The 14,466-nt window shown below is 35.4% G+C and overlaps 1 protein-coding gene across 4 annotated transcripts in view; it reads right to left on the reverse strand.

The window, feature by feature from the left end:
- The window catches only part of AHCTF1 (AT-hook containing transcription factor 1), an 84,222-nt gene that overhangs the window by 20,688 nt on the left and 49,068 nt on the right, over positions 1-14,466 (reverse strand). For 3 of the 4 annotated variants that reach the window (XM_059997197.2, XM_059997185.2, XM_059997176.2), the window contains exons 22-28: positions 6,883-7,027; positions 6,671-6,802; positions 5,832-5,982; positions 5,230-5,380; positions 4,792-4,899; positions 2,434-2,626; positions 639-842 (exon numbers count right to left, since the gene is read on the reverse strand). In XM_059997197.2, the coding sequence (XP_059853180.1) occupies positions 639-842; positions 2,434-2,626; positions 4,792-4,899; positions 5,230-5,380; positions 5,832-5,982; positions 6,671-6,802; positions 6,883-7,027 (1,084 nt within the window). The remainder of the gene's footprint in view (positions 1-638; positions 843-2,433; positions 2,627-4,791; positions 4,900-5,229; positions 5,381-5,831; positions 5,983-6,670; positions 6,803-6,882; positions 7,028-14,466) is intronic. The other variant, XM_059997206.2, reaches the window with a different exon arrangement.

A 14,466-nucleotide genomic window follows, 5' to 3' on the forward strand; every position in this document is an offset into this window, starting at 1 on the left:
TAAAAATCAGTCACATCTAAGCTATCCATCCCAATCATACCCACCCTTTCCACGTTCCGTTTTTCTCCAAATTCTTTTCTCCATCAAAATTCACTTATTCTAAACCCATTCTCTTCAGATTGCTGATTAAAAGTTAATGATTGTTAATGGTTCTCTAATTGGTAATAGACCACTAATCCCAAAAGACTAAAACACAGAATAGGCAAGATGCCCAATAAGCACCAATGAGTTCCTATTAACCTACAGTGGAGCTCTGAAGACATACCCTCCCTAAATAGACAACGAACTAGGAACTTAGTAAGAGAAGCAGTACAATACAGGTTAAAAAAACAAAGAAATTTAAAAAAACAAAACAAAACAATTCTAGTCCCATTTCTACCACCAAAAAGCTATTTGGTTATAGATAATTTGGCTTGGCGCTTCTAGTCCTATTTTCTTCACCTGTAAGTGATGGGTTTGGCTTGGCCAAGGCCCTAAAGTTGCCTTCTGAACTAATGTCTTCTGATTTTATGACTACCTGCAAGACTGTACATAAAAATCTATAGTGATATTATATAAATCAATTTATCTAACTTTTTACTTATAAGAGCTAATATATTCTTATTAAATCCTTTTGTTCCAACTATTATCAAACTTACTCCAGCAGTCCATTTTATGGTTATGCCTTCTTCCATGAATGAAATTCTAGTTTCTTTAAGTCGTAAAGGAGGAGTAAGAGACCTTCCAGGTGACAAAGAGGGAGACGCTAAAGGTGTTGTTCGAAGACCAGACCTTAGGATGGATTGAGGAGTGAACTCGGCAAATCCAGGGGAAGTAACTGACATAGCCAAAGTCTTAGCTTTCTATGACAAAGAGCAAATGGAATTCACTATTAGTGTTTGTAAAAGGCACCTACACAAGGACAGACAGGGCCAAGCGAGTCACAATGGTGGCTATATTCTCATCTCCAATAAAAATATCAATAAAAAGTTGTATTACACATTACTGGAAATACAAAATTCTACTCAGGGCTTTCTATATATAAGGCTATAAAAATAAACCATAAAGCTGCATCCATAATCATTCTAAAGACCTTGATTATTCCCAGGTTTAAGTTCAACTTAATAAAGTGCTGAGATAAGATAAATTATTTAACTATTGCTTAGAAAACTTTAGTTAGGTGAAAGAGATGATAGTGCGTGATGAACAGAACCTAGTTTAATTATAGCAAGCTAATCTAAATTAGACTAACTTTAAGAATGTTTTTGAAAAAATATAATTCCATCACGACTCCAATAGTAACTGAATTACTTATAAGAATTCTGACTGGTTTACTATAATGAATACAAATAATTAGCATAGGAACTAGTTAGCAGAAATATTGATAATTCCTTCACTTAACCTCTCCTTTAAAGGACTAATAAACAGATTATTGGATCCTGTTACATTATTAAATTCCATTAGATCTGTTACAAGATTATACTGATTTTTTTCCTAGATTCATTTTGGTAGCAAGTACAAAATTATTCCCTCATTTAATTTCATTTGAACTTAGCCCTAGAGAATAAAATGTGAATGTTTTTCTATAGAAGAAAAAAAGTAATACTATACTGGATATTAAATGTCAGGAACTTAATAATCTTAGCAAGCTTCTTTTCAACTTCTTTTAATAACTATTTTAGGTCTAGCATTTATTACAGTATCTTTTATCCAACCTGAAAAATAAGAATTCCCTGGCTTCACTTTAAATGCTGGATATCCAGAAACAATTAAGAAAAAACAACAACAAAAAAAGAAAGCTTCTGGGACTGAATCCAGAGCACTGGACAACGAGCTTGTGGATAACATATGTGAAAACATTTTGACAACGGGAGGGTAAAAGTCCACTGCTACCAGTCATCTCAAGTTTAGTTTTGTGGTTTCTCAGCTAATAATTTATCAGAGAGGGTGAAGGAAAAAGCAATTCCCTACTGATAGTAGGAAAGAGTAACAGTTTATAATTTTACTGAAGAAGCCAGAATTTTAAAATAAATTTTTCTAAAAATATTAAGAACTAAAAAGCATTTGATAAAGGAAAGAAATAATGGCAAAATGCTATCAGAAACTGAATTAAAAAAAAAGCAAAGCCAAGAATATGAAAGCATTTTTCAAAGGAAAAAGGCCTATTGATAATAACCACAGAGGCTTGCATTACTTTCAGAGCAATATAACTGTTAACCTTGAGCATAGTGCCCGTTAACCACAAAGGGTAAATTTAATGAAGTCTGTTTCTGAAAATATAAAAATACAGTAAGCATTGTGGAAACATATCCACAGAAAAGAAAAAAGGAAAATAAAGGCTTAAAGCCCCTTATTACCCAAAGATATCAATTATAAACAGCTTATTTCTCTCTGCTACTTGAAAAGTAAGAACTTCCTAGCTTCACTAGGAATGCTAGACATGTTAATACTTACCTTAACTATAAGAGGAGTTTCAAGTAAATGTAATTCTGAAGCCCTGGAAGAATTGTGACGTGATCCTTTTGATTGTGAATTTACTGGCAATGAGGTGGACGCCAGGGACAAAGGAGATCTTGTGGGGCTTTGCTGAATAAATCCCAAACACTGAGAAGGCTGGGGGACAGGATGAACAACCAAATCCAGCAGTCTGTAATCACAGCATACATATAAATAGAAAAATCCTGGTAACATACTTGAGTTATACTGAAGGAACAAAAGAATTAGTACCCCATTTAATTATGCAGACTTCTATATTCACTAGTAAATATAACCATATGAAAATATAAATTCAGACAAGTATATTACTGTAATGCCACCCTTAGTTCCAGAAATCAAAATTAATTCAGTAGCAAAAAAGAGAATTATGAATTCTAGATAACAATTTGGTCATCCCCCTGCAACCCTGAAAAGGAGTTCTAGCCCTCCTCCCTCCCTTTTACCAATATTTACTGAGCCCCTACTATGTGCCAGGCATTATTTTCAAATGAAGATGAACTGTTAATGATTTAAATACTCAAGAAAACAAGGCAATGTTTCCCTAGCAATCCATTTGCTATGTTTCCCTAGCAATCCATTTGCTACAATTCACTTTCACAACATAAAAATTCCTTTCACCCACATGTGAGGTACCTAATGAATACTGGTTTATTTACCTTTATGGTTCTGATCACAATAAAGACTAGACTTACCAACCAAAAAAAAAAGTTAATTTTCTCAAATTAATGAGGTTAGTGGCAAAAGAGAATCCCAGGATTCTACTAAATGGCTTTCTGTAGTGTCCTGGACATTTTTATCATATCAAATGATAGGAGAGAGAGCCTTAACACTTTTATTATCGTTCCTTTCTTGAACCTCAGATCTATTAAAATACAAAGGAACTGAGAAAAAGTGACTTGTGGGAAAAATATCAAAACTACTGGTAGGAAAACAGAATGCCAGTGATAATGACATCCATTTGAAGCAATCTTCTTACCATCTCCTGAGGGTAATTAAAGGAAAAGAACCTCAATCTAATAAAATCCAAGAAAGGGAAAATCCTTTCACGATTTGAAAATATATCCATTATGCACACTACAAACAGCTTTGGCCCCAATTGCTTTTAAGTTATTAACTTATTCTGAGTACTTTATTCTTAGTATCATAGGTTCAGATAACTTTATTCCCATAAAATTATGTCATTCTGCCATTGATAAAATGTAAACAATCAAAAATTTCCAACAATTATGGTCATATTATTAAAGAATCATTACATTGAGACACTTGTTTGTTCTCTGCTATTGATGATTATGAACACTTCTCAACTCTTCAATGTTCTTAAATAAAATAAACACAATCACAATTTCATGTTGGATGCAAAATTTCAATTTAACTATTTACTTTTCTAATACCACAGGTTAAGAAATAAAATATTATTGCATCTGAAGCCACTTAAGACATTTTAGTAGGCTCTGTTACACAGGAACAAGCTTTAAGAAGCCAACCAAGATTAGTTGGGATTTATAAAAATAAGCTTTATTCATGGGTCAATCAACAATGAGATTAAAGAAAGCAAGTTAATAGTTTATTTTGCTCATGATTTTAATAAAACAAAGTTCGCCTCTTTTCTCTAGGCAGTCTGAAATCATTAAGCAAAAATTCTAAGCAGACAATCAACTGATGCAAAATTTCTTAAAATTACTATAATACTGCCCAAATTATTCATTTACAGCAAGCATTAAAAACTCATTCAAGAATTTAAAACAATATTTATAAAAATTTTAAAGACAATTTAAAAATTACAGTGTAATTATTAACTGTATCACCTCACACTGGTCAGAACGGCTATCATCAAAAAGTCTACAAATAATAAATGCTGGAGAGGGTGTGGAGAAATACGAACCCTCCTACACTGTTGCTGGGAATGTAAATTGGTGCAGTCACTATGGAGAACAGTATGGAGGTTCCTTAAAAAACTAAAAATAGAGTTACCATATGATCCAGCAATCCCATTCCTAGGCATATATCCAGAAATGAAGAAAATTCTAATTCGAAAAGGTACATGCGCCCCAATGTTCATAGCAGGACTATTTACAATAGCCAAGACATGGAAACAACCCAAGTGCCAATCAACAGACAACTGGTTTAAGAAAATGTGGTATATATATATAATGGAATTAGTCATAAAAAAAGAATGAAATGTTGTCATTTGCAGCAACATGAATGGACTTAGAGAATACCATACTAAGTAAAGTCAGATAGAGAAAGACAAATTTTATATCACAGTGTAATTCTTATCTAACCTTGTCTTTTAAAAGTGATTTAATAAATTCTTACCTAGAAATTTTTTGTGATGCTTTTGAAATTGGTGTTCCAACAAATGCCTCAGGCAGCTCTGGATCTGGGAGGGAATATACTATAGGAGATGGTTCCTCTATTTTAGGACTACGAAGAAAATAAAAATTTAACTTTTGACTATGTATCATGAGGAGGATTAAATTACAAATGCTATAAGAAGGTGAGATCAGATGGGAGAAGGGGGCTTTCATTTTTTTCCTTAGTGCATTTCTGCCTATTTACAAATAACGAACATAATTTGGTTTTAAATTTCAAGACAAAGAACATTCTTCTTGCAAGAAAAGTAGACAACATAAAAAAGAGTTTTCCTTTTTATATATATTAATAAGCTCTAAGGCTGGATTGTTTATGAATGCAGCTGATATCCAGGAAAGATTAACAAGTAGCATGACTATAAAAGGTGTAAGAAAAACATACCTATTGTAGACAGAGATGCTATTTTTAGGTTCATTACTTGCCCAGACCTCTCCAATTTTAGATAACACATTACTGATGAAAGTAGATCTTGTTAACACAGTTCCTGTTACAGCTTGCTTTGGAACTGCTGATAATGGTCTTGGCCTAGAAACTGTAAAATGAAAAAGGTAGGATTTAATTTCACCTCTAACACCAGAATTTTAATAGATTAATATGAAAGAGTGATTGGAGAAAACGAAACACAACATAAGGGCAGTTAAAGTTATATTTGGTTTAGCAACATCTATGCAGAAATTTAACAATTTGGGCTTTTAGGAGATGGTAAAATAATTATTCTACATGTTTTCTAGAAGTTAGACAGGAGTCTTCAAATGAAATAAAAAGAGTTCTGTCATTTTGTATTAAATAAACTGTAAAAAGTTCCAAGAAAGCTTTTGAGTTCTTGGGGTAGAGTAGCCAGTAAAAAAAAAAAAAAAGTACCACTGTGAGGAATCAAAGCAACATTGAGCTAAACAAAAGATAACGATGGTTTCAGAAGATAATCAATCATTCAATATCTTTTCTAGCCCAATACTTTATGACATTTTTCAATGATATCCTACCTTCTCGAAGAACTGATGATGCTGACAGATGGTAAGGCTTAGCTCGCTCAGTGGCTAATTTTCGCTGGACTCTAGGAAGAATTTTCCCATATTGGTCTAATATAGAATTTCGAGCCACTGATCTCTCTCGCAAACGAGGATCACGATCATTCTGTTGAACATACCATAACTGGTAAAAATTTAATCTTCAAAAATGTTAGTGCTATGTTTATATATCTACCATTTAACGTTAATTATGAATACGCAAGAATATCTTCCTCCTTCCTACATATCCATTCTTCCAAACCAAGGACCTCATACACACACCTAATTGCTTCATCAGTCCTTACCCGTCACTAAATTCCAAGCCTCTCCTTCCCAGCCTTGATTATTCACAATAAAAGCAATTGTTATCATTTACTAAGCAACATGTTCACACACACCTCTGTGCATCCTCACACAGAGATACTGTCATTTTGCAATTGAGGAAACCAAGGTTCAGAGAGTGTGCTCATTTGTTCACACAGAGCAAATGAACAATTAGCCCAACCCCTACAGTCCATACTTGTTGCACTATTTATTTCCTACTACTATCCTCTACCAATTCCTCTTGTTTTCCGAGTGAAGCAGTAAGTCTGGCAAGACTGTGGGCAGATATCTAAACAGAAATTGCATATATGAAAGAATTAGATAAGTAACAATACCCTGTTTCTCAATTCTGCTACAGAAGCCAAGAAGAGGATTTCCTAAACTCAAGATTATACAATGCTCAGCGGCTCCGAACTACAAGCTCTCATATAATAAAGTCACCTGTTTTCCCTATTCTCTTGTCCCCCATAATAAAACAAGTTTAACTGTACCATAAGCTTTATCTTCAGAGTTTGGTTCAGCTTCAAGGCAGGAATATAATTGGCACGCTGCAAATGGTGAACTAAAAGGAATTCATGATTCTGAACACTGGCACTGGACTGTAAAAATCTCACCAAACACTCCTAGAAAGAACAAAATAGATTTGTAAGCCACTAACTTATCCTGAGTTTCTGGATATAAGTTTATACTGATAAGTCATTACCTGTTCAGTGTCTGTGAATGGCAGCTTCAGTAAATCCTCCATTAAGCCCATTTCCTGACAGACTTCATATGTGTGCTTGAGCAACTCCTCTATATCCAACCTATTAGAATGCTGTCGCAGTAAACTCCAGGCTTCAACCATGCACCTGAAATCAATATTTATCAAAGTTTAGTTTTAGAAAAGCTATTTAAAATCTTCAAAACAAGTAATCCACCTGAAGAATCCCAAAGATACTTTGTATATGTAATTTAAAAGTACTTTAAAATTTTATAGAATACTAATCACTGCATAATGAAGTTGTCAACCAGAAGATAAGGCATCTCTAAAGACTTTATATTATAATAAAATGTTGAATATTTCATGTAATTTATTGAATACTGCACTGAAAGTAAAAAACAGAATTGTTCTATGGGTAGAGAATGGTTTTAAGCATATGAATTATTTACCCTCGTGATCACGTGGCTGACTGGGAGCTGCAGCTTGCTGTCACTGCTCAGCATCATTAGAGAGAATCACACCGCATATCATTAGCTCAGGAAAAGATCAAAATTCAAAATTTGAAGTATGGTTTCTACTTCATACAAGCATATTGCTTTGCACCATTTTAAAGTTGAAAAATTGCAAGTCAAACCATTTTAAGTCAGGGACCGTCTGTACCCAAGAGTTCAAGAAGACAAAAAACTAATGTGGTCTGCACAGTACTGAAAGATTAAAGCGAGGTCCTTAAGGAGGTGACACTCAGCATGAGAAGAGTGGAAAAGAAAATGAGCAAAGACCTACAGACAGAAACAGCATATTGTATTGATGGGAAAATAAAGGACTTAGCTTGGTAACAGACGATTTTGGCTGATCTACAGCAAGATCTGACTGGAGAACTTGGGTCAAATTAGACAGTTTTAGATAACATGTGGGGCTGCTGAAACATCCTTCTGTGGGCAATAAAGTGTTAAATGAAGCAGTGTTTCTCATGATATATTGTTAAGTAGAAATAAGCTTAAAACAGCATGAATGGGCTTCGCTGGTGGTGCAGTGGTTGAGAGTCCGCCTGCCGATGCAGGGGACACGGGTTTGTGCCCCGGTCCGGGAAGATCCCACATGCCGCGGAGCGGCTGGGCCCGTGAGCCATGGCCGCTGAGCCTGCACATCTGGAGCCTGTGCTCCGCAACGGGAGAGGCTGCTACAGTGAGAGGCCCGCGTACCGCAAAAAACAAACAAACAAACAAAAAACCAGCATGAATAACTATAATTTCTAAAAATTAATCAATAAACAAAGCCTATAAATGTTTATGCATTTATTTAGATAACAAAATGTCTTGAAAAATATACACTAAGATTAACAATGATTAATCTGACAGGTAGAATTTTTGGAAGGGCTGATAACTGTCAAGTCAGAAGTGGGGGTAGAATAAAAAATGGCAAGCAGATAGGAATAATTTTCTAAAAAAAAAAATCATTCCTAATTTTAAGTGAATAATTTTGATTTTAATAGGCATCTTAATTAAAAAGCTTTAGCTATAGTTTTTATTGAAATAAAAACAAAAACTGAAAGAAGGACTTATAAATAAATAACTGACCCTCGTAAGAAACACAGAATGTGTGAACAAAGTTACAGCAATTAGTATTCATAATGAAAATGCATCTGAGGAAATTTTGGCAGCACTGTCCCAGACTCTCCCACTAGACACAAAGTTTCCTGGGGAAGCAAATCCCACTGCTGGCAGTTCAGGGCCCTGTTAACTTTATTGTTTGGGGATTAGAATATTTTAACGTATTCCACAGAACTTATAAAACTAACGACCCAAATAAGTAAAACATCTGTGGTGTATTCCCTAAAAATCTGCATCTGAAATTGCCTTCCACTTCTTCTTCTACCAGGACAGGCATGACAGTGTAGTTGTTATAACCTGAGTATCTAAGAGGACTAATTTTTTTCCTAAATCAAAAATCTGGGAATGTTAAAATGAGCACACCATTTTTGTAGAAAGAAAAATAGCTAATGAGGATGAATGAACACCTCACCATTAATTTTAATATAAAGAAATAGATGAAGTGGGTATAATAAAATCTTGGTATCTGTTGAATTCGATTTAGGATGGGTGTATGGAATAGTCATTGCACTATTCTACTTTTTGTGTATTCTGGAATCTTCTTACAAAATGCTTACACCAAAATAAATTTCAGATGTATCAAAAATTTAAATGATAAAACAAAAAACATAGAATGGTAATAGAAGCAGTGAGAGAATTAAATAATAATATTGAAGTGGAAAAGACACAAAAGTCATAAAAGTACTGGTCATTCTGACTTCATAAAATAGCTCTTTATGAAAAGATGCGTTCAATTATTATAGTGAGATCATATTAATATTACCATTTTCACCTACCAGATGGATAAAACTGACAGGTGACAATGGTAATATTAATATGATTAATTATTATTAGGGGGGTTAAACTGGCACGATATTCATGGAAGGCAACATGCCATTATCAAAATTACAGTTGCAAATATCCTTTTACCCAGTAATTCCACTTCCAGGATTTTACCTTACAAAATAAATTTGCACTTGTGTAAAATGGGTGGTTACTCACACACAGCAGTGTTTAAAACAGTAAAACCACCTAAATGTTCACTAAGGGAAGCCAGTTAAAAAAATACCGGTACATCCACTCTTTATGCACTATTATGAAATGAATTCCAAACTAGCTTTAAAAGTATATTGCAGAATGATGTACAGTATGCTGTTTGTATTTTTTTAAAAAGGGAGAGGGGGTGAAAATGACATATATACACATTTGCTTAGTAGGTCCAAAACGGTTTAGGAAGGATACACTAGAAATTAACATTGTTTGGGTACTGGGAGGAAGCTTAGGAGGCTGGGAATTCACTGTGTATCCTTTTGTACCTTTAGAAAGAAGCATGTATTTATCTTACTATTCAGAAACAGAAAGAGCCATATTCTTGCCCCTCTTCCCCCAGCTCATGGATATATATTTTAAGTTTTCCACTTTAAAGTACGATATCTACCCCCAGTTGAGCAGACATACTAGTAGGAGTAAGATTAATTTATTTATGACTTATCAAATATTAATCTAGTAACAGTGAGCATACCTGAAAGCAAAAGACAAATGATAATGTTTTTTCTCAGTTTCTCCCCTAGCAGGAGAAGACACAGTTACCTCCAACTACAAGAAACTGATGCTCCATTTTGGGCCAACAAGTGCATAAATTTTAAAATAAGTTAAGTTTCAAATTCCCGCTCTCTCCTGCTTCCTATGGCAGAAAGGCATGATGCCAGGAAAAGCAGTAAGAAAATCACTTCAACCGATGAAAGGCTAAACTAGCATGTTGATAGTAAAAGTTATTTCAATAAGAAATGTATGGGGGTTCTTGGCGATACAGCAAGAAGAGAGCCTGAAAGAAGAGAGCCTGAAAAACACTCCTGTGACAAGCTCCAAAAATGCTAGATTGAATATAAACAATCTTTTGAAACGCGTCATGGAGATCACAATGAAAAAACAAATTCCAGAGAGGTAAACAAGCAACTACTGGTTTCCAGTGATTAGTGTAAAAGTTAAAATATTTGGAAAAGATATATCATAAATAACAGAATATTGGTATAGCTACATTAACAATTACTCATGATGAAGGTTACTCTATAATAATAAAAGGTTAAAGTCGTTTAAAAAACCTCTTATGTATCTAATATTCGACATACAAAAAGTTAGCAGTATTATGAGGAATGAACACATCCTTCATTAGAGTAGGCAACTTGCTATCTATCTATCCATTGCTGCATCGCACGGTGTGCAGGATCTTAGTTCCCCAACCAGGGATCAAACCCACGCCCCGCTGAAGTGGAAGTGCAGAGTCTTAACCAGTGAACCATCAGGGAACTCCCGCAAACCTTTCTTAATAATTAAGCAGACCACACACACACACACACACACACACTCATCATTAAGGACATACAAGGATTAAAACCACACAATGAACAAACTTGATCTTTTAGACAAATACACTTGACATCTCACCTAATAAATGAGCAACACATTGACTACTTGTGAATACAAGTCTTAATAAATTTTAGAGGATGGGTACCACATTGATCACATTATGTAGTCACGATGCAATTAAGAGAAAAGAACAAGATAATTTTTAAACCCACATTTGTAAAGTGAAACTTCTAAATACCTGATAGGAAGAGAAAAAAATCATAATGAAAATTTAAAAATACTTAGAACAGAAAGATAACTAAAATTGTGGGATGATGCCACAGCAATAGACAGAACATTCAGATTTATGTTTTTATATTAGTAAAGATAAAGGGTTGAGAATGAAAAATCATCCAACTTGAGTTAAAAAGCACAACTTGAGTTAAAAAGCACTTCCCTGGGCTTCCCTGTTGGCACAGTGGTTGGGAGTCCGCCTGCCAATGCAGGGGACACAGGTTCGTGCCCCAGTCCGGAAAGATCCCACGTGCCACGGAGCGGCTGGGCCCGTGAGCCATGGCCGCTGAGCCTGCGCATCCGGAGCCTGTGCTCCACAACGGGAGAGGCCACAACAGTGAGAGGCCCGTGTACCGCAAAAAAAAAAAAAAAAAAAAAAAAAGCACTTCCCTGGTGGTGCAGTGGTTAGGAATCCGCCTGCCAATGCGGGGGACACGGGTTCGAGCCCTGGTCCAGGAAGATCCCACATGCCGCGGAGCAACTAAGCCCGTGCGCCACAACTACTGAGCCTGTGCTCTAGAGCCTGTGAGCCACAACTACTGAAGCCTACACTCCTAGAGCCCATGCTCCATAACAAGAGAAGCCACCACAATGAGAAGCCCGTACACCGCAACGAAGAGTAGCCCTCGCTTGCTGGAACTAGAGAAAAGCTCGTACGCAGCAACAAAGACCCAACACAGCCAAAAATAAAAATAAATTTTAAAAAACTTAAAAAAAAAAAGCACAGCAGAATAAAACCCACAGGAAGTGGGAAGAAAAGAATAAAGACAATGATTGCGCCTATACAAAAAGGCTTTCCAGCTCTATTGTACTTTTATGTTACTAAGACTGAATACTCAGTGTTAACAGCTGAAAATCTAAAGCTGTTACTTTGAGGCTATCGTGTACTGTGCATCATGATTACTTTGCAGGTAAACCTATTTGCCAAGCCATTAATTGTGATGGTATGTCTATAAATAAAGCTCATACAACTGGAAAGCTACCATCATAATGGTTTTAAAGAAAGATGATCTTAATAAAGAAGTGGTAGGGTTTCCCTGGTGGCGCAGCGGTTGCGAGTCCGCCTGCCGATGCAGGGGACGCGGGTTCGTGCCCCGGTCTGGGAGGATCCCATGTGCCGCGGAGCGGCTGGGCCCGTGGGCCATGGCCGCTGAGCCTGCGCGTCCGGAGCCTGTGCTCCCCAACGGGAGAGGCAACAACAGTGAGAGGCCCGCGTACCGCAAAAAAAAAAAAAAAAAAAAAAAGTGGTAGAGGCTAGAGTCAGGAGTCAGGCTGGAAAGTTAAATAAATGATGGCAGTGACGGTTAACTTTAAAAAAATTCAATCTACCACCATTTACTAATGACTTACTACCTGCAACTATAATAGTGCTTGCAAAATTTAACCCTCGAAATGTTGCAAGCTGGTCATTATTAACCCATGAGGAAACCTGGGCTCGGAAAGGATAACTTAACTGCTTTTGATCATATTTTAGAATGTAGCAGAATTCAGGTATAAATTCAGATCTATTTGCGTCCAAAGATTGTGCTCTTAACATCTTTGCTACCATCAGCAGCTATTACAGTATTGTTATTTTTTTAAAGATATAGATTAATAAATAATATCATCATTAATATAAATTCAAACAATAGCTGGAAAACCAAACAACACCTCACTTATCTAGCATGTGGTGAGTTTGGGGAGAGGGTTAGTATTCTGATAGTTGAAGTATCAAAATTTTTTCAGCTATTTTAACTATTGCTATGCAATCATGGCATATGGATGTTAGCAAGACCGCTGTGTAGCCTGACTTACTTTTAGTTCAAACTTCCCAAGCTTAGCTTTTTTCCATGTTTCAAGCACACTGTGGTTAATCATTCTGTTGGACTAGAGATGTAGGCATTTGGGGAAATTAGGTGATTATGTGCTAAACATGGGACATACCTCAGAACTTTGCTTTCTTGAATTAAGTCCCTAAAAATCAGCTTGTTTTCTTGTCATTTACTTCTTTCTAATAAAAGTGGAGGGCAGAATATGTATGTAGCTGCATGACCTCCTGAGCAATGAAACATGGCTGCCTTTCTGCACAAGTATCAGTTCAAAAACTAAAGCAGCCTCTTCCTACATTCTTTTCTTACTTTCAATAAAAACAACAAAAAAGGATGAAATCTTGCCATTTGGACAACACAGATGGATCTTGAGGGTATTATGCTAAGTCAGACAGAGAAAGACAAATACCATATAACCTCACTTCAATGTGGAATCTATCAAAAACTCATGAAAAAAGAGATCAGATTTGTGGTTACCAGAGGAGGGGGGTGGGGAGTGGGTGAAATGGATGAAGTGTCAAAAGGTACAAACTTCCAGTTATAAAATAAATAAGTCACGGTAAATAATACTGTATTGCATATTTAAAAGTTGCACATTTAAAAGTAAATCTTTAAAGTTCTCATCACAAGAGAAAAAATTCTATAACTATGTATGGTGACAGATATTAACTAGACCTATTGTGGTGATCATTTTATAATACATACAAATTCAAACCATTATGTTGTACACTTGAAACTAATATAATATTGTATGTCAACTATACCTCAACTTAAAAACAAAAACAAACAAAAAAAACCCCCACTGTTACTTATCTTAACAGTTGTCTTCTGCCTCTCTAACATTCGAGTCGTTCTCCAGTTATAGAACCAGTAATTATCTTAAACATTTACTGAATCTGAAAACATGCTATCTCACAAATGGCATTTTGAGTGGTCCTTTGTTTTCACTCCTGCACTTACTGTAAAGGACACTTAATAATGCTAGTGTTCTGGGGACTAGATAACTGAGGCTTTATTGTACTTGAGAAATAAGGTTTTGAAATTACACTACATAAAGTTTGTATTATTATAAACATTATTACATAATGTTTGCTATGGCTAAGGGAGAGGAAATGAGAATCTAGCAAAACAGAGAAACATACTCTGGATGAATCAAAGGACAACGGAATGAAAAAGAGGAAAAACCACCAACCTTTCAAAGTTTTTTTCCCTCAATGTTCCAACATCTGCTTTTCTGATGTAAAAGCATTAGTGTGCAAGTACCACCTCTTTAAAGTCACTTAAAAGTGAGAAGCTTACATGCAACTGAAAAAAATGTGCATGCTACTTGCCTACCAAGTACTAGAACTCTTAACCCATTTATTAAACATTTATCTCCTTTAGCTTCTTTAAATTTTTGTTCTTATATTCATTCTTAATTTATTCGGCTTAGTCAAATACTTTTGCTAACCAAAATTATTTCAACAAGTACTTCTTAGTTCATTACTTCTGAGGACACTGTAAGTTTCAATATGTCTAACGAGTCTATTATTAAACTGCAAATCTGTCTG

The sequence above is a fragment of the Delphinus delphis genome, chromosome 1 (assembly GCF_949987515.2).
Source record: "Delphinus delphis chromosome 1, mDelDel1.2, whole genome shotgun sequence".
In the NCBI taxonomy this organism is placed as follows: Eukaryota; Metazoa; Chordata; class Mammalia; order Artiodactyla; family Delphinidae; genus Delphinus; species Delphinus delphis.